General features: G+C 40.7%; 1 protein-coding gene across 5 annotated transcripts; it reads right to left on the reverse strand.

The window, feature by feature from the left end:
• Positions 1–106: 106 nt before the first annotated feature.
• MYNN (myoneurin) lies at positions 107–19,094 on the reverse strand. Of its 5 annotated transcripts, XR_010917737.1 has the most exons (10): positions 19,037–19,094; positions 17,466–17,763; positions 12,593–13,392; positions 10,596–10,755; positions 9,649–9,827; positions 9,198–9,281; positions 8,396–8,482; positions 5,886–6,062; positions 1,490–1,622; positions 107–1,047 (listed from the first exon to the last, which is right to left on the reverse strand). XR_010917737.1 is itself a non-coding variant. In XM_067536630.1 (9 exons), exons 2-9 carry the CDS (start codon positions 17,729–17,731, stop codon positions 1,594–1,596), a joined length of 1,782 nt encoding a protein of 593 aa, XP_067392731.1. In that variant the 5' UTR covers positions 17,732–17,763; positions 19,037–19,094; the 3' UTR covers positions 107–1,593. The 5 variants fall into 5 exon arrangements, 3 of the variants coding, with proteins under 3 accessions (XP_067392731.1, XP_067392730.1, XP_067392729.1); XR_010917736.1 differs by having other exon boundaries at positions 107–1,622; positions 5,692–6,062; XM_067536630.1 differs by having other exon boundaries at positions 107–1,622.
• Positions 19,095–20,652: the final 1,558 nt, after the last annotated feature.

Consider the following 20,652-nt stretch of genomic DNA (forward strand, 5'->3'; position numbering starts at 1 on the left):
TCTATGACGTCAGTGTAGTGTGATGCGATGCTGGTTATGTTAGACTGCTTCCCTCCTCCTTTAATCGCTACCCTTTGTAATTACAAACACCAAACACAAGCTGAGAGAAAATTACAAAACAAGTTTATTAAAGTCTAACATAAACACTGCAACCTAAATATATACAAAACCCCCACAGGGGATTATAAAAAAAGAACTGAACTATATACACATAACAGAAAGAAAAAACTTTGTATATACAGGAAAAATACTTCAAAAATAACTTAACCCAAATCAGTTACTAGTTCTTATCTAGACCTATTTCTGTATGTCTTACCAAGAGCCTCTCACAAAGCCCAATCTTGCTGCAATCCTTACTCAGGGCTTTTCTACACTTGGAATTTACCAAAATAATTATTGCAGAGTGGCTATTCTGGTATAACTCCCCATGTGGACACGTTTATTCTGGGATAGGTATTTTGATAAATTTCCAAGAGTAGATAAGGCCTCAGGCAAAACTTACACTGAAGTTAGTGGAAATTTGAGTAGGGACTGAAAGAGTGGACTTGTTGAGATTTGGATCACACTAGAGAGATTCTCTAGGAGTCTTTTTTAAGCTTTTAAAACATTTTTCATGATCCTGCTTTCATTTCTCAGAAAGGAGAAATCTGACTATTAACTGCATGATACTATTCAAGATGTCCATGTTTTCCCTCTATTCATGGACCATAAACCTTCTTGATGTAGCTTCCAGCTCCAAACTGAACTTGAGTAGTAAGCCTCCACATAAGAGATGCAAGGAACATACTCAATATGTTGTCACAGATATTCAGTACAGATCTCTCTCAAAGTTCTACAGCACCCAGCTGGAATGCTCTTACAATTTTTTTTTAAATATTTAAAGAAAATCAACTCAGCTGCTGAGTCATTTTCATGAAAGCTGAGGATAAGAATTGATACTTGAGTGCAGATCGTTAAATTATTGCTGCAAGAGAACAACTTTATCAGAACCTGTGTATTCTGTGAAGAGAGGTTTAAAATCGTTGTCTTGTAAAAATGACGATCTTCCTGTGTATAAAGAAAACTAAATGAGTAATATAAAGCAAATGTCACCTCTATAAATATCTAAACTGGAACCTGTATAAATCTAAGCACTGATTATTTTTTTTTAAAAAAGTCTGAAATGTAAGAATACTGTAGTAATCTAAAATTTTAGAAATATAAAAACAGTTGAAACAAACATTCTTATGGAATGTATATTCTACATAGGAATGTTTTTCAGAGTTAGTTTGCTCTTCTGGTCATATATGCATTTCTCAATAGTTCTGAACAAGTTAAACTTCTTTTTTTGTTTTGTTATAGTAGTAGTATCACATCAGAAGAGATGTACTTTTATACATTTAAAGATTAACTTGCCAAATAGCAGTATAATCATATGCATTGGCAAAGAGCTTAAAACTGCTTTTCTTTTGTGCTACACTAATTACTAAAACTGCATTCATCTTTATACCTTTGCTGTATTTTTGGTCAGAAAATGCTGCCTTAGATCTGGTCACAGGGAGTGGACCTTTGTCACTTATATTCAAGGCCCTGCTTTTTGGTGCGATTCTTCAGTCACTGAATTACCAGTTGGCCATGGAATCCTTGGGAGATTACGAGGGGGGAAAAAAAAAGATTTCAAAAGAATGAAAAAAGCCACACTTGCACCACTGAAAACCCAGAATGATTCATCCAATGTCCTACACCCTGTGCTGAAGGACGGTAGATGCTGACAAATGCTGTGGCATGAACATGATGGAAACAAGTGCAAAGCAAATACAGTGAAGGTCAGGAAGCAATGGCAAGGATTAGCTTCAGTGCAGTGAGAAGACGCCAGGGAGACTTAGTTGTACTTCGTGCTGTCCAGTAACCCTCAACAGCAAACTGATCACATGTAATAAAGTATTAAACAATCAAAACCAGCATTACACATGCCACATTTAAAATGATCAACAACAAAAAAGGATGAAAGGTCTATTTCACTTAAAAGGTACAGACAAAGAAGAAAACAGACACATGGATGAAGAAAGCAGTAAACCCAGGATCCAGGGGCCTATTTGCAGAGGATTTCAAAATCCTCTAAGAATTTTTTTTGAAACCCTTTTAATTAAGGTGAAGATGAGTTACATTACTTCATGCAATAGGAATTCTATTAAGAGGCATATTCTACGCTCTTCTGGTTACCAAGGCCTGCACCCAAGGCACTAATGGAGATAAAAGTATCAGCAAGTAAATAACCAACAAAGAATGCACTTAATATCACTGATGCTGTGTCTTTAACTGGAGAAAACATGCCTCTGTGGCTCTATTTGATGAGTCTTGACAATTCTAAGATTAGCTTGGTGAGGCATAAAAACAATCACAATGGAGCTTAAGCAGTGACACTCTCAGACACCAAAAACGCTGGTTGTAAAAGAAAAAGATAATGTAACCTCATTGGGCAGGGCTTACAGACAATGGGATTCAAGCTACTGCGGCCACAGTTGGATATTAATATAGGCAGAAGAAGAACTGGATAACTCAAGAGACATGGCATCTCACTGAGGGAAGAAAAGTATTGAAATGAGAACTCCTGAATGTTAAAACCAACCAGGTTTTGGTATTGGAAAAAGCAAAGAAGTACATGAAAGCAGATAGAGTGGTGAAAAGCAACATAAGGGCAGATAAATGGAGCTACACTGAAGATCTAGCAACTGAAGCTGCTGCTATGATGAGAAATCAGGGCTATTATTAAGTGACTAAAATCCTGTGTGGCAATTTCAGAATAGGAAATGGGCCAATAAAAAGCACAGATGGAAAAATGCTTACAACTGAGGTAGAACTGAATGCTCTACCCATTTTTCTAATTCATTCTCAACTGACCAAGGCCGACTTCAGCACCAGACTTCGATTAAGCATGCAAAGCTGACCAACGTGACATTAACATCAATCCAAGAGATGTCAGAAGCACAGGTCACAATCAGTAAAGCTGAAAAAAAATAATGAAGCAACAGGAGATGATTAAATCACAGCAGAAATGCTAAAAAAGCACTTATCACCTTAACAAAACTGTTAAGGTGTTTGATGAAGTTTGGGAAAAAGAGAAGCTTCCTGACCAATGGAAACATGGAATCACTGTCAGACTGTCCAAAAAGGGTGATCTTACTGACTGTAACCACTGGAAAGGAGGCTACACTACTCTCTGTTACAGGGAAAGCCTTCTGTAGTGTGATTCACACAGGATGAAAGAGGCAGTGGATGCAAATCTTAGAACAGGCTGAATTCAGGCCGAAGAGATCCTGTGTAGACTAGATATTCACACGAAGGACCACCAAAGAAGAAAATATAGAATGGCAAGCTTCTTCTCATCAATTTCACTGATTTTTATTTTCAAAAGGCATTTTTTTTCCAAAGACAGACATACATGATGGACTATTCATTCTTCAGTCCTACGGAACCCTAGCTAAAGTTGTAATATCAAGGCCATGTACAGAGATGTGAAGTGCTCTGTAAGGGTGAACAACCAGACAATGGAGTGGTTCAGTATGGACTCTGATGTGAAACGGGGCTGCATATTATCGCTGCTCTTGTTTGGCATTGTCATAGACTGAATATTAAAGAAGTGTATTAGCAACACAAACACTGGTATAGCATGGGGAGTTGGCAAATGTCTAGAAGGCCTAGACTTTGTTGATATCATGCTGAGTGACAGCCATGAAAAGTTACAAATAACAGACCGACAATTTTGTCAACAACAACAGACCAAGCAGGGCTTAAAATGAGTCATGCTAAAACAAACATCTTTGAAACCTGGACTTCCAACGGAAACATCATACTGGAAGGCAAAAATACCACAAAAGTAAAACTGTTCATCTACCTGGGCAGCACCATATTGACCAATGGACACCTCAAGAAGCAAGTGAAGTCAAGAATAGGAAAGGCATCCACAGCATTTACTAACCTTAATAACATATGGAAATCAATGAGCAAGAGAGAGATATACCATCAGAACAAAACTGAGAATTTTCTATTCATATGTAATCTCAGTGCTAACGTATGGCGGTTAGAGTTGGAGATCTACCAAAAGGTTAGACAGAATACTAGACATATTTGAAAATAAGTGTCTATGAAAGATTCTGGACAGTGGGAAAGACTTCATTACCAAAGAAGAGATCCATGATCTCCCATCAATCAGCAGTTCATTTCCACCAGCATCAGAAGGAAGTGTTGAACAGATATGGGGCATGTACTCTGGATGCCAACACAAAGGCTCCACATGAAGCTACTGAGTGGAAATCAAGTGATGTGAGGAAATGAGGAGCTCAAGAGAAACCTTAAGAAGAACCCTTAGCAAAGAGGGTAGAATAGTCTGTATCAGCACTAAAGAGCAGACAGAAGCAGCAGCAAAATACAGAGAGGACTTGAAGAGCCTAATTTCTGCCCTCTGCACCAACCCTGGCGTGAGAAGGATGTAAAAAAAAACAAAAAAACCCAAAACAAAAAAACCCCTCATATTGCCAGTATAAAAAACCTGTTTTCACATGGGTCTTGCTATAAACTGCAGCAACTGCCTAACACTGCTTTACTGGCATGTGAAATAAAACAATAGTAAATACTGCATTTATTTTTTAATAAAATGTTTTTCTATTATACCTTCCTGAATTCTGTCATGGAATAGTAAGAGCCTATTGTGGGTAACCCCAAAGTTTAGGGCCTTCAGTCAATCTTCCTTACTAAAACACCCCATATCTTTAGCTTTCACTTAATTTTTTGAAAGTAAATTTATTGTAAGATCTTCAGGGCAGGAACTGTCTCCTCTGATGTGTCTGTACAGTGCTTAACCCTTATCCTGATTGGGAGCTCTAGGTGATACTGTAATATTAATAACTATGATGATGAAAGTCAGACGTGCTACTCGTGCCTCCTCACAGCTAACTCAACACACCTTCTTACCCACAATAATCTTAATCTAATCTGATCTACAGCACTCAGCATATTCCGTTTTTTGACCTCTCCTGAGCAGAAGACTGTCACTTATGTCAAACTACGAGATGTTTGGAGGGATGTGGAGAGATGACAGCTAAGGTCAAACTCATTTTTGTCACTTCTGAATGTGAATCCAGGCCTTGGAAAGGGAGAGGCTAGATAGAACAGCTTTTGACTCATTTCTCAAGGAAAAAGTCTCCTTCAGCTATCGGTGGCATTTGCCCCACGCTTTCCATCTAGTCTCATACTGGAAGTGCACGCAAACAGCTGCTTCTGATAAACACCAATATTTCACAAACATTTCACCAGACAACTGGCCCAGCTGCCATCATATGCCCCTCTTACATTGGCCTGGAGTGTGGGAGCTTGTGTTTAATAAATTTAAGTCATGCAATTTTTTTTTTTTTTTTACAATGCCGTACACAAGGACCACACCTGTGAGTTAAGGTATTTAAAGTAACTAACAGTAACAAACATATGGCTCGAATGTCTGCTCACAAATGACATTGTATGTTCAGTCTGCATGAGCATTGAAGTCGATCTCCAGAGTACAGTTACGTATCTATTTAACAGACAATTCTTAAGGCAGATGCTACTGGAAAGGTATTACTTCCTAGGAAACGGTGGTCAATTACAATGGTAAATATGATTCTGGATTAGCAAAATTTAACAAGTGAAAAACAGCACCGCACAGGGTAGATACATTACCAAGTGCCTTCTCTCAAAAGAATGAGTACGAGTAAGTCCAACAGCTTGGATGATTATGTTCACTACCAGGATTGTCTTATTGGTTCCATATCGCACAGAGAGTCAGTACAACTGCTGCAGGAAAATAAACTGAGGTTCTGAATATCCAGTCACAGCAGACCTCAGCAATGTGTCTGAGGAAGGAGACTGATTACCAGTTATAGGCAGCAGCATCTGATGGTCTTCAGTCCCAATGGGAAGAGGAAGTGATAAAGACATCTCAGAAGGCTTCACATCTGCAGACTCTGACAAAGGGCTTTTCTGATTCTGAATGGATTCTTGCTCATTGTAGGAATTATCTACTATGTTAGAATCAAGGGGGTTTTCAGATCCTCAAAACAAAAGAAAACAAAACTTGTAACACATTCATTTGTGAGGACAAAGTAAAATGCCTGAAATTAATGTGAGGAAAAAGTATACTAGTGACAGGAAAAACAACTGAATGGGTGAGGTAAGTGAAGAGAGGAACTTTTTTTATCCTTCAAAACTCAACACTCCCTCACCCCCAAATAATAGAATCATAGAAATGCAGGCGTGGAAGGAAGCCCAAGAGGTCATCTAGTCCAGTCCCCCCGAGCTGAGACAGGAACAAGTACACCTAGTTCAGTCCCCTTAAAACACTTTGTTACACAACCATTCTCTTCTAGGGAACAGGGACCGGATAGAGAACTGCTCAAAACCCTTCAAAGGTGCTCTGCAGCTGGCTGGCAGGCTTAAAAAAAGTTCTTTAACTGTAAGCATTTGGGGTGTCTGAGAATGACACGCCTGAGACTCAACCACCAAGCCAGTTTGAGCTTAGCCTGAGCATTAATTATCAAGTCCCCTGGTATCTGTGTCCAGGTCATGATGGCTCAAGGAATGATGCATCACAACTGAGCCTCCATTATCTGGGCCAAAGCAGTGTAGCAAATCCTTAATGTCATAGTAATAGGGAACTATGGGAAAATCAGTTAGCAGGGACTCCTTGAAATACTCTAGCAGTTGGCCGTAGAACCGGGGGCATGTCAGGCATCATCTCTTTCAATTAACACATTAATTTGCTATACATTATTCCACCGAAAGTGCTAGGAAGAACGGAACATTTGAAGGACAAGGTTGTTTTTACACAGTCACTGTCTAGAGTACAAGTGAACTTGAAAAATGAGTTTTGTTCAGTTCCCAACTGAAATGGCTGACAATGGACCTTTCATTAATTTACTTTCACGTTACGTCTCCCCCACCCCCAAATCTTTGTAGGGCTTTCTGAGTCGGGCCCTGCTGAGGGTAGATAAGGATATTATTTAATTGTTGCATGCTAATACAACATTATGGTAACTTGTAGGGGCCACACTCTAAGCAAAGGTTTTCAGCTCTCCTGTTAATGCTATTCTACCTCCCTTCTCTCCGTCACCACTTTTGTTTCTTCCTCACCTCATCTTCCATGTCCTCCTATACCCAGCCTGCACAACATTCCAGCTCCCAGGGCCTGCCCCTCCTTTGCTTGGCAGTCTCTAACCTCTCCCTCTCCCAGCCTGTCTCTTTCCTATTGTTCCAGTTCCACTTCCACCAAACCCTTCCCAGCAGCTTACACCTTGTCTCCGCCTGACACTCCCTTCCCTTATCTTCCTGCTCTGCTAGAGCCTCCCCACCCATCTCCAAAATGCAGTTTCACCGGTCCGTAACCCTCAAAGCTGCCACTGCACATTACTCTCCTCTCATACTGCTAGCCTATCCCCAACCCTCCTGTAGTGGCCAGGCCCGCTCTCATGATTTCTTTTTTCATACAACTAGAGGCAAGGGGGTTATGGTATTAATGCACTTAAATACGGACAGATGCGACCCACTGTAAGAAGGCACGTGGACCCAATCTGGAAGAAGCTAGTTTACATCATCATCTGAACTGCCCACATAGTTTACAGTACTGAGCATGGAGGAGTTCTATCTATATGTCAAAGTTACTGCCATTCCAACATGTATGTAAATCTAGGAAGAACAGGACTAGGTATATCTGAGAAATCTTTTTTAGGATAGAATTCCTAGTCATTAGCATTGCACCAGCTGTCTGTCTGAGTTTGAGTGCCTCTTAATCCATTTTAGACATGGATTAACTTTGACTATATAAAAAAAAACAAAAAACAAAAAACACCCACCATTTTTAACAGCTGGATAAAGGAACATTTGGGCCTACAAAGAATCAGGAAAGGTAATTCCTGGAACTGTTGTGTCTCATTCACCTGAAATCTTTATCTTGAAGAGCCATTAGAATGTAGGGTACAGCCATACTGAATAGGATTCACAAAAGTATTTTGTGACCCAGATGACTTTCACAGCTGCCTTAGAGAGCAGAAATCTTTCACAATTTTATCAGATGAGACCAGATCTTTAAATATTAATATTCTTTTCAGCACAGCACCCCTCCCCCCCCCAATTGATAATAATGGCTTAATGCTGTAGTCTTTGCTGCATTGTCTTTTTTAAAATCTCCCCAGGTCCTTTAGTTTTACCAATCCTTATCATCTGAAAGGTTTGGGTGCCATTAGAGCAGATATTCTAGGCATCAAATAGAGCTACTAGCCAGACCTTTTTTCTTATCTAATTTTGTTACATTTAAAAACATTTATTTAGCACTAAAGCAGAATTGTTATTCTTTGATCCCAAAAATTCATTTTACAAGACTAACACTCACCTGTGTGAACTTTTGTTTTGTGCTTTTTTAAATTTTTTATATCTGTGTAAGAATTTCCACACAGTTCACAGATAAATGGTCTTTCACCTGAAAAATGGTTTGACAGTTAGAATTTCAGAACATAGATTTTCTCTGTTGTCATTTTGCAATTATTTCTTAAGCTCTCTATAGGCAAAAGGCAAAATAACTGCAGTAAAAATTACTTTAACAGCTTTATGAACTAAACCCATCAAAAAAAGTATCCAGAATGAAAACATTTAGAGGATGATGAGATGAAAATGGTGAATAAAGGATTGCTTCATTTGAAGAAGATCAATCTATGAGCAGATCATACACCCAACTTGTCTTTGTACAAATGTTTATTTGACAACTGCAATACTACAATATGAATATTTTCTTGAATATTTAAATAGTTCCCACATTATCCCGTATTACAGTACTTTATAATTATACTGAACTTCATAATCCAAGGAATAGACAAAAAAGTATTATCTTTATTTTACAGTTGAGGAAATGGAGGCACGAAGAGATTAAGTGACATGCTGACTCACACACAAAGTTTATCATCAGAATTTCTGATTCCCTGCTTTGCAGGAGTCTCGTTAGTTTAGATTTACAATAGTTTAGTTGTTTTTTTTTTAAAGAAAAATTATATGATCAATTTTTAAATGATTCAAAACAGATACTTAGTACGTCCTCTTAATTTATGTCTCAATTATAGCACAGTACGTTATATTTTAAATGCAAAAGAGCATACTGAAAAATATCTATAACACAGGAAGTGGCCTGCCTGGAAACTGACCTGTATGGGACCGAAAGTGTTTATTGAGCTCTCCTGAGGAAATAAAACTTTTGCCACAAATGCCACATATATATGGTTTCTCTCCTAGAGGGTACACAAGAAGGTTAGCATTTCAATATAGACGTGTATATAAAATATAAATTAAACAGAATCAGTGCACAAATGGTAGGAAGAGCTCCCCAAACCACAATGAAAATTCAGATTTCCACCACTAAGCAATCCTCAGGGAAAAGCCTGAGGAAAGAGCTCATATGTGACTCTGGTACTTTCTCCTATACAGATTCCATACTCACTAATGCAGACTCCACTGCTCCATTCTCTCCCTCAATCCTGCTCTGTAGACTCCCATATCACTAATTGCTCCTCCCTTCACCTTTTGCGCTGCAGCCAGCCCTCCTCAAGATGAATCCCCAATTTATGCCAGCTCACTCAGCAGCCCATTTATCCTCACCTGTATGTTTTCGTGAATGAGTGATAAGAGAACTGGACACTGCAAATGCTTTCCCACAGGTGTCACACACGTACGGCTTCTCTCCTGTATGGCGACGAACATGGTACGTCAGTGTGCTGGCCTGAGCAAACCTCTGTCCGCACCTATCACACACATAGGGCTTCTCACCACTGTGCTTCCTGTTAAAAAACACACACATGAGGGGAATCCCACACAAAGGAGGAGAAGAGAACACAAGATGAAAGGAACTTTGTGTAACACCGCTTAGTATCTTATCCCCTGGTCTTGCTATGGTGATATTTTGTGGCCTAAAAGGAGAAAAATTAGAGTCTGGTTTTCAGATGGAAGTTTCTCACCCTCAGGGACTGCTCCAATTCTCAAACTCAACAGAAAGAGTCCCACTGACTGCAGTGGCAGTTGGATCAGGCTAAGGACATTGCACAGGCAATAGGTCAATCCTGGAAAGCAAGTAAGACTTGTATCACTATAATATGAAAGCTGGCTACCAGCAATACTGACAGCCACCGCAGAGAGACACATTGTACCTTGCCCTGCCAGAGAATATAATGGACCCATCTCCTCACCAAAACAGCACTGGGAGAGAAGTTATCTTCTCTTATGGTTAGAGAGGGAAGAAATTATCAAATGCAACAGGGACCCTAGTGTGAATGATTCAACATGGACTGCTGTTCCAAATTACTGCCTTGGGTGGAGGAAGCATGCAGAGTACATACCCTACCCTGCAATGAAGACTTGGACCTGAAAGCAGGGAAGAACTGGGAATGACAAAAACAAGTAAACATTTCTTTAGGTCTGATCCTGCCCACACACACACACTGAACTTCATGCGCAAGTAGTCCTGATTAAGTCAATTATTCACATTCATGAAACTAATCTTGTGCATAAATGTTTGCACGATCAGGGCTTTTGTTAGTACTTTCACTCACCTGGCATGGATCTTCAGATTGCTTGAAGTTGCAAACTGCAGATTGCATACGTCACATTTATATGGTTTTTCTTCTCCATGGTGCATACGACTGTGGAAAACTAGCTGGCATTTCTGGGCAAAGCCTTTGTCACACAGTTCACATTTGTATGGCTTCTCCCCTACGGAAGAGATAAAACTGTTAGACACCAAGACAGTGGAAGGGTATGTAAGAAAGCCTTCCTTTAAGTTAGTTGACTCACAGTCAAGAGTCGGCCCTAGTACTTCTTGTAGTGATGCCACACAGCACCCATCAATCAAGCAGCTATGCCTGCACATTACAAGAACAGCAGCAGATAAATAATCTTTTAAAAGCATCACCATTTGAAAATCCTTTGGTAATTAACTATTAGTTTTCATAAAATCTATCCTTCATAATTAATACTAGCAATGCACTGTCGGTAGGCAGAGAATCATTTTAACTTATGCAGAATCCTTGATATTAGAGATAGAGAAGACCTATTAAGTCATCTGGTCTGTCCAACTAGTATGCTCTTCAGTTCTTGCTAATATTTCATTAGCATCTGCTGCAGGATGCTAACAGTGGTTCCCTGACCATTCGCTATTTCTTAATAGATATCATGGTATTCTCTAATAAATATGTGCTAGGTTTCATGTGACTATATAGTAAGAGAACGTGAGCTTGTATTACTATGGTAGCGCAGAATCTATTAGGAGGCAGAAGTCTCAGAGGTCTTTTAAATACATACATAAAGATCAAGGCTTGACAAAAAAAATAAAATTACCAGACACCTGCTTTTCAGAGGACTAAACCTGCCATCCAGTGGCTAATACAAACAATAAGATTTCCCACCCATCCATGCAAAGTCCAGGTGAAAGAAGAAGGAAAGGAAAATGCACTGCTGATGCCTCTACAAAAGACCTGTCATTGGACCCTTGTCATGGGCTCCATCTTTCATATCAAACTCTGACTAATCAGTGTCTAGTAGATTTGAAGACCCCCCTCTCCCCTACTGGAAGGGGAAAGAATTCTTCCTCTGCCCACTCTTATACACTCTTATTTCCCCCTACTCTACTCCTTCCTGAGATTCCTAGAAATAGCTCCACTGTCAGAATCTGCTCATAGTTTTCTCAAAGAACATAATGAAACTGACATTTTTTCTGGCAGTTTCACTACTGTCCCAGACTCCTGAAGAGCAGCAGTAAAAGGAGCCTGGGTGTAAACAATTTTGCTCTGTCACCCACTGAGAAGGTTATGAGCAGCAGCAAAGGCACTGAAGCGCTCTGCATATAGCACAGCATCAATTCCTATTTGAAAGATTATTTTCATAACCACGTGCTATAAACTTTTTAAAATTAAATGAAAGCTCAAATTCTGTAATAACTTATGGCTTAACAACCCCTCTCCTGTAAAAAGATATCACTGGGGAACTTTCCTACTTGCCACTGGAGAGTGGATTTTTCAACCCCTGATGTTATCAAACTCATTCTAGTACATCAGGGCTTGACAGACATAAATAACTGTACAGATTACTATATTGTGTACATCATGGAACTCTGATAGACAGTGAACTAATAAATTATAAATGCCATTAATGTGAGACAGCATAAAAGGACAGTCTGACCTCTTGTATATCAGTCATACATTTTCTGCATTGCACTACCTTTATCTTAGAAGGATAAAGGACAGCGTCAGCTCTGCTGGGACTTCGGGAAGTCAAAATATTCCCTACAGGGTGCTTAGACTGCAATGCTCTCCTTTCTAGCTATATTATTTTTCTATACACATTCATAGTGTCTATTTTAAAATATTACAGGCTGGTGGAATGCAATTAGCAGTGACCAGCAGCTACCATCCAAATACACAAAACATCAGCCTGAAGACTGAAAACTTCTGAAACAACGTATTAGAAGAAAACCTGGTTCCTTTCTAGCTATGCTTCCCCATGCTATCAGTAAAACCAAAAGAAGCCCATATAAACAAGACCAGCAGCTTACCTGTGTGAGTTCTAACATGTGTTTTCAGCTGATTACACTGTGTGAATGCTTTCCCGCAGAGCTGGCACACATAAGGCTTTACTCCTTTGTGTATTCTCATGTGTCGTCGTAGACTACTGGCTTCTGAAAATATTTTCCCACAAGTGTTGCACACTGGTTTGGCCTTGGAATATTTCTGATCAAGTTCTTCTCCTGAGCTCTCCAGTTGATAAGAGTTCTTTTCACTAGCTATATTAGACATACAGTGTTCTTTCAATGCACAGTGCTGCTGTGGCTTCCCCCGTTTTTGTTTCACTGTAATTGTCTGAACTAAAACATCCTGTGCTGCAAAAGTTTCACTTTCCACCACAGACGTTAGCTGTAGCTCTGAGTTATCGCTCCCTTGGGCAGCTTGTTCTGTTATCTGTGTGGCCAGTTTATTTGCATCTAAAAACATATCAACTGATGAGTTCTCAATTAAGTCGCTCTGATTTTGCACTGGTTTATTTTTCATGTTTTTCTGGGAGTTAAAAGTCTTTTTTCGCCTTCTGGTTTTTGATTTCTTTTCTAAACCCACTTTTTTTGCTTGTGGCTGAACTGAGTCTGCAGAAGGAGCATCTGATTTCTCCCGATTATTGTAATCTCGAAGGGTGAGGAGGCAAGTCTGTTGGTTCAGTTCAATGTTTCCAGTGATACTAGAAATCTCTGTAGAGGAGGGATTAGCAATAAAAGCAAAGTCTTCCATCTTTATTTTACATTTAGTGACCACCTCCTCCACTTTGAGATAGTCAGCAACCTGGTGAATTTCTTTAACATTCCAGCTGCAATGAAACAATGCTAAATGACAATATTCTGGACAAAGAAAAACATTTGTCTCTGAGTATCAATATAAATAAATACTAAGAGAACAGCCATGTAAAAGTCTTATTTTAAAATAGTTTCATGATTAAAAATTATAACAACTGTCGGGAGAATCCAGCAAAATCTAGCCGTATATCTTTGATATTTTAAGAGATATTATTTAACACTGACGTATGATAGGAGACATACAAGCTGACGAGAATAATAATTCCTTATTGGTTTCATTCAAGGCTCTTCACAAACAATGAATAAAGCCTTAACACCTCTGTTAAGGAGGTATTAACCCCATTTTATAGACAAAATTGGTTTCAAATGGTCATTACCGTGTATCAGTGGCAGACAGGAGTAAAACCCAGGAAGTACAGCTTTAGGCCACTATACTTTTGCTATACCTGAACAGAGCTCAACCTATAGTGATTTAAAAAAAATCTAAAAAATGTGTTATGCAGTATTTTAACAAATAACTATCTCTAGAGCTTACAATGCTTGAAAACAATGTCAGTGGTAAACAAAGTGATTTTAGCATAGTAATAGGTTACCTAAATAAATATTTTAAATAATGAAGCTATTCTCCATCAACACAATATACACAGCAATTACTTTCAATACAATAAAATGACTAAGAGTGATACAGATCACCTTGGTCTAAGCTTATATAGATTCAGTATAAATGCAAAAGGGATAAAACCATGATAAAAAAAGAAAAGCAGTGAAGTTCAGAAGGTCAGCCCAAATTTTGATATTTCGAATATTCCTCAATGTGAAATAATATGCAATACTAAAGCGAGTAAAACAGAATTTACCACAAGTGTTCTTTCAACCCTTTTTTTCTTTTTCCATGTCTCCTTCCCATTCTCCTTTCTTGTCTTATCTGTCTTTCTTTCCTGCCTTTCTTCTTGTCCATCTATTTTCTCCTCCTCTCGCTCTCTCTTTACCTCTCTTCATTAAGGGCAAGGCCAGCAGTTACAGAAGCATTCTAAGGATGCTGCAGTGGTTTGTAAAAGCACTTTCTTAAAGAAAAACTGCAGTAATTGGTTATAACAGCTCAGAGAGTTAAATATTAACTACAGAATAATATCTTGAACACAAATCCCCAAGTTAGTTCAGCATTAGGGTTGCAGAGTTCAAATCACAACAAGCCAGGAAATATAAAACTCAGGTTCCATCTATTGGGTTAACTTGTCTGCATTGCTGATGGAACCTTATATTTTACTATACATAAGGTACATGATCGTACCACAAAAATATATATCAAAAATTCACAAAAAATAGAAAATACAATGGAAACTATTAAAAACTAGACATTTATCATGGGACATGAAGTATAGCCTGTTCTAATAATAGGGACTATCACAAATACAATAGTATAAAAAGTAAATGCAGTGGTGCTGTAAAAAATCCTTATTTTTAATAATGCCCACTGTATTGCATATGTGCAGTGTGGCAGAACTAATGATGCTCTTACACTGCTTGACTTTTTGTCATTTTATTTGTGTAACCAGGATGCTGTACTAACAGTTTCACATTCAGTTTCTGCCAGAGTGGATCCAATTGCAGGATCAGAGCCTAAATAACTAAAAAACTGCTATTCTTTGTACTCAGATGTAGTGATTAGAATACCTCGTATTATACAAATTTTCCTTTCAAGCATTGATTGCAGAGTGAAACTGTCTATGGCTCCAGTCCTTTAACTACTTCTGCACAGAAGTCAATGGGGTTGTGTGTGCAGGTGCATGTAACAAGTTACAGGATCAGGGCCTAAGAAGGCACACTAGTAGACCATTTTGCCCTGCATGTGGTGCTGCTAGTCAAAAAGCTGTGCTCACTGCATGCCATTAGTCTATTCCTCCTTCAGTTGCCAGTACTGACTGCTTCATAGACCTCAGCTGCTGTAAGAAAGAGTCCAAAGACTAGTCAAAATGCATCAAAGGCAGGAGTAATTCTGTACCAATCTGTTCATGGCTTGAGAGTTTGCATAGTGTGAAGAAATAATATAAGAAATAATATTGCATTCCTTTATTAGTAGGAATGTTTATCTCTATTTTAAAGGGACACTGTGCACTTATTCTAATCAGTAAAAAAATAAAAATAAAAAATGTAGGGGCTAAACCTGCTTAGATCCCCCTGTCAATGTTATGGTTTGATTATCATATTTTTCTATTCTTTAAAATTGTTTTCTTTCTCTAGTTGTGTGAAAGAGCCACACGAACAACAGGGAAAACTGACTAAACACAGAGTGATGTAGAGTGCACAAAGTTAATAATTAAAAAGATGGAGAAATATTTGTTCTCTAATTCCTTTCAGGTACAGTAATAAGAAGTGTTACTTGTAACAAAAACAGTTAAAACAAATTCAGACAGAAGTGCAATTTTTAAATTGATGATGTCCCTTAAATTATCTGTCACAGAGTGACTGGCCCCTTTAAGAGGGAATGGATCCAGTTCACCTGTGATTAGTTAGCTACCTCCCAACAGACCTGACAGAAAGCATCTCACCTCTATAAAGACCAGTTGAGAAAAGGGAGCAGGTAAGAGTTACCTGGAGAGTCCATGAGACTTGAGAGAGCACGATAGGAGCATCTAAGAAAGAAATGTGGAAAACTATTGGGAGAGTGAAGCGGATGGGAACTGTTGGAAAGAACTGGGCAGAGGAGGAAACCCTGAGGAATAGAAGACTCATACAGAAGCCTCTAGGTAAAGGGGAAGAACTGGTCAGTCAGGGTAGGCCAAGCCCATGAACTAGAGAACTGATTCTTAAGTGGGGTTCCCATAAGGAGGGTAGGACTTGTAGGCAAAGGAGCCCAAGGAAAATAACACTGTGGAGAATCCTCTAGAGGGGTGGCAGCTTGGGCATAAGAATTGGAGAAGAGGAATTAGTGACTCCTGGGTGGTGGCCAGGAGTGTGGGTCTGGAGGACTGCTACATTTTAACCTGCCTTATTTTGGGGTTTCTGAGATCTGTCTTTCTTGGAGGGACTTGCTGAAGGTTGCAATTCTATTAATAAGTTATACCTGGAAGCACAGCTTGAATTGGATACAGAGGGACAACATTCCTTTTCCACGTAGGGGAAAGTGACCATGGGGAAAAGATGGGCAATTCACTTAGGCCTGGAGATTGTAGGGGAAACTGAGAGAGGACTAGCCCTAATCCATTACAGTTGGTTGCAGGAAGGTGCTGTGGTGGTGGTGAGCACTGTTACATATTTTCTCAAACTTTGGTATTTGCCTTTTATGCACATGTAGCTAAATCAGTCTATGTATATGGGGGAAAGTGGGCTCTTGTACAACCAACATTACTGTGGTGGTTATCCTTCTCAGCCCAAAAATCAAGTGGGATGCCTTTTTAATATCAATTCAGAGAGCAAGAGTCACAAATATGAAAACTCCTACCAGCAAGTCATTAGACCAAATTAGTTTGGAGAAGACTTATACAGACACTATTGAAAGTACAGAAAGTTGATTCTAGTTAGACCCCTAACAAACTAGTTATAGAACACATGCCTCTTAATATGGATGTGGATTGTCTGACCATTCCAGACACCTGCTAAATGGTTTCTGGATGGTTTACACTAACAGTTGCAATACTTATCTAGCACATGTACCACATGAGGTCAGGGTTGCCATTGTGAATCTGGCACATACACAAAGAAAGAACTCTGGTGTAGAAATTGAGTAGCTGAATGGGAGAGGGGGCAGAGAGAACTGCAGCAACTCAATCTGAAAAATAATTAGGTAACCGATATTGTAAGGGCTAATATGAGATTAAACACCTTACCAAGAGAGAAAACAGGAAACCACTTTCAATTTTAACTGGTTAGATGCCATCATACATTTTCAATAGAAAATAAGGGTACCCCTAGTTGGTTCATATGCATTAAAATACTGTCATGCATGTATAGTAAGTCATGTAAACGGGTGACCTTTATTCTTTGGCATGTACTGTATCTGCTATTAAATGTGTTCTTCCATAACTTATGGCAAATCAGTACTTGATCTCTTTGTTAAATCAACCTTTTAAAAAAAAAAAGAAGTTACCTGTCAAGGTTTAAGTTTCCTGTGTATATAAACTCCAGGAGTTTCTGAAATCCATCAGCCTTCACTTGAGTCTGATCCAAAAGCACATTACTGTCAGAGGCATCCCTGTAAAATGCACCGAAGTACTCGCTGAAAGAGGCAAGCACATTTCTGTGAGCTTTGAACTGGAATTCACCAATAACTACCGTACAGTCACAAAGGAAGCCTGCCTCTCGCTGCTTGTTCAGTCTCTCTAGAAGATGCTCACTGTGATGGGAATACTGCATTTTGTAGAGGGATGGAGCGTCTTCGTTCTGGCCTAAGAAAGCAAAGGAACTTGTTTACAACTGTAATTTTAATGTTCTTCAAGCACAGTAAATGAACTAGGAGACTGTGTCCAATGCTGTTCCTATGATCAGTGCAGTGCAACTCACTTTTATTTAGTGTCCTTTGTACAATATAAAAAAACGGTGAAAAATGGAGCACTGAATCCCTCTGTGGGGAACCTGTTAGTTTGAATGTGCACAGAGACCAGGTGTGGGAGGGAAAGGGACACATCAGTGTATATGTAAAGTGCCCCCCCCCCCCCCCCCCAAAATCTGAACACTAGGTGAATTGTTCATTGGCCAAAGTCTATCAGCCTGATGCTGCTACAGAAATGGTCCTGTAAGATGAATCTTAATGTTTTTAAGGGGTGCAGCATCTTCCTACGGCTTTTTCCATTGGCCAGATCATGGGAGTGGGTACCAGGCACGCCGGAGTTCTAGAACCAGCTCCGCAGCTGACTCAACGTGGCTTTTGGCAAGACTCAACCTCTCTGTGCATAACTTTCTCCAGGTACAATAGAGGTTATAATGATAAGGTTTACTGGCAGCGATGTCACAGCTGTGCTGGGAAGAGCAGAGGCCCTATCAACCTTTTTTTTTTAAAAAAAAATCACTCCGGCTTGCTATAGCTGAGGGCCCTGGCTAGGCCCTCTCCTCACTACACTGCAGTCAGCTGCCCCTGTCTGAGCAGGTCATTCGCACAGCACCAGGGAGAGGAAGACAGCTTTGTAAAGCCAGCCCAATTGCCAGGGGGATGCACCTCACGAGTAACCTAGGGCTGTCGCTATTTGCTTCTGAGGCAGCCAGTCACCGCAGGGGGAGTAAGCGGGCACCTGTCCTCTGCCACCCCCACTTCCAGGGGACTGCGTGCACTCTACCGGGGGCGCTTCCCTTGCTCACTGACTGGACCCCCCCCACCACTTACTTGGCTCGGTCCTGTCCCCACCTCTCCCCTCAAGGAGGTAGTTCGGTCCCATCTCCAATTCTCTCCCACTACGTCAGCCCCCCTCCCCCGCAGGCTGGCTCGGCCGCGCCCAATGAAAGGACTGGCTGACTCGATACTCTGCCTACCCCCCACCTATACGCCGGGTGGTTGGTTCCGGTCCATCTCGCTCTCTGCCGCCGCCCTCCCCCGCCCGGAGCTGAGCGATTTGGTCCCGTCCGCTCCTATAGCCCCCAAAAGGGGTCAGTGTGGTCCCGCCTGTCCATCCCCTCCCAAGCGGCGGGCCCAGCTGATTGAGGCCCAGCTGAGGACGGTACACACACCTGAGTGGGTTAGGGGAGACCGAGTCCGTTCACCTCAGGCCGCCATTTAATGATGACGCCACACACACACGCACCGTCCGTCTCCGGAATGTCGCTTCCGGTCTCGTTCTTGGAGGTGTCTGCCCCCTCCAGATTGGAGCCAACCAGGCTCCGCGTTACTTAGCGAACAGGACCTGCCTCCCACAATGGCACGGCGTCAGCCTTCCAGCTTCCGCTCTCAGTCTTGTGAGGGGCAAAAGGAAGGGGAGGGCAGCGCGTCAACTACAATTCCCGTCATGCACCGCAGCACGGTGAGTGGAGGCCCGACGCAGCGTGGAGCAGTGCACTATGGGAGACGTAGTCCCATCGAGGCTGCCCCTCTAATCCGTGGGGGTGACGGTGGCGGGTCATGTGGCTGACAGAAATGGGCCTCCAACGCTTCGTATTACAAAGCCTGGCCAGTTCCCTCCCAAATCCCAGGAGTCCCCTGCGTTACTTACAGGGGGGCTCCAGCTGGGGATGACCTTGGCTGGGTGGGATAGTTTACCAGCCATAGGGGCGCAGCGCCTGCAGGGGCTCTCTTATTCTGCTGTCCCAGTGGCTTTACTTATCTGAGCTTACACCTCTTCCCAACAACACTGAAAAGGGGCTGTCCATCAATTATGTAACACATTTCTGATGATTTTTCAAGACCCTCCTTCCCCCGACCTCTTGAAATACTGAAACACCGTCAGGCAAAATTAAGTGACTACCCACACCCCGGTCCCCGTCCTCTAATGCATTACATAATTGATGGGCAGCCCCAAAATGGCACCTTCACAGCAGAATTGGAAAGTCTATTGGAGGATTAAAATGGTATAATTATATTGGTACCAATCATAGAAAAGCTGAGGGAAGAGGATAGGAAACAGGGTGTCACCCTCCATTTCTAAGTGTAAGAGAAGGCTTGGAAGACTGTAAACTACATGGATTGATGTCATACAAAAAAAGGATTTGATTAGCTGTGAGGTTTCTGAGGAACTGCTTCAAGACAGACTGGAATGAAGAAAAAGGACTCAAAGAGCTGACCTATATAGATGGTACTAAGACTGGAAGAAGAAAAACTATATTGACTTAAATTCACACCGAGCCTTATACTGGTAGGGGACTGAGGGGCAGAGGGAGGCTTCCTATGTAGACAAAACCTATTAAAGCAAGGAGCCTACTTGAACTTAAGATCCAGCTCTGAAGCCATGATTCAGGAAGTCAAGTTCCTGGTGGTTCGTTTAACCCTTTCTCTAGCAGAAACACACAGAACTCTTTAAACATAGTTTCAATTGGAAAACAGGATGTAGACACCAATGAGGAATATGTATCGTGAGACACACAGCCACATGCATGCGTATGTGACAAGACAAGAGCACACGGACATGCACACAGAAACATGCCCATAGAACCACCTGCACTCACTCTCACAGATAACTGCCACAGTGTGAAAGGTGTAACAGTTGGGTCTGATTAGTTAGATCTTCACAGATGATTGTGCAGCATTCTTGGCTTACTTTGCCTCATCTAGAAAGGGAAATTGTAGGTATTTATTTCTGACTTTATGCTACCTCACAGCTATCTTATCTGTAAAATGAGGGGAATACTGGTTG

This window comes from Emydura macquarii, unplaced genomic scaffold (assembly GCF_026122565.2).
Source record: "Emydura macquarii macquarii isolate MOO-44397 ecotype Brisbane River unplaced genomic scaffold, CSIRO-AGI_Emac_v2 contig_3603, whole genome shotgun sequence".
In the NCBI taxonomy this organism is placed as follows: Eukaryota; Metazoa; Chordata; order Testudines; family Chelidae; genus Emydura; species Emydura macquarii.

Bases quoted from the DNA above. Each gene is read 5' to 3' on its own strand.
- MYNN (XM_067536628.1), bottom strand. From the start codon at position 17,731: ATGCAGTATTCCCATCACAGTGAGCATCTTCTAGAGAGACTGAACAAG. The intron at 13,393-17,465 runs GTAACTTCTTTT...GTTTCATTGCAG, and splicing joins GGAAACTTAAACCTTGACAG to CTGGAATGTTAAAGAAATTC. The intron at 8,483-9,197 runs GTCAGTTTCCAG...ACCATTTTTCAG, and splicing joins ACACTTTCGGTCCCATACAG to GTGAAAGACCATTTATCTGT.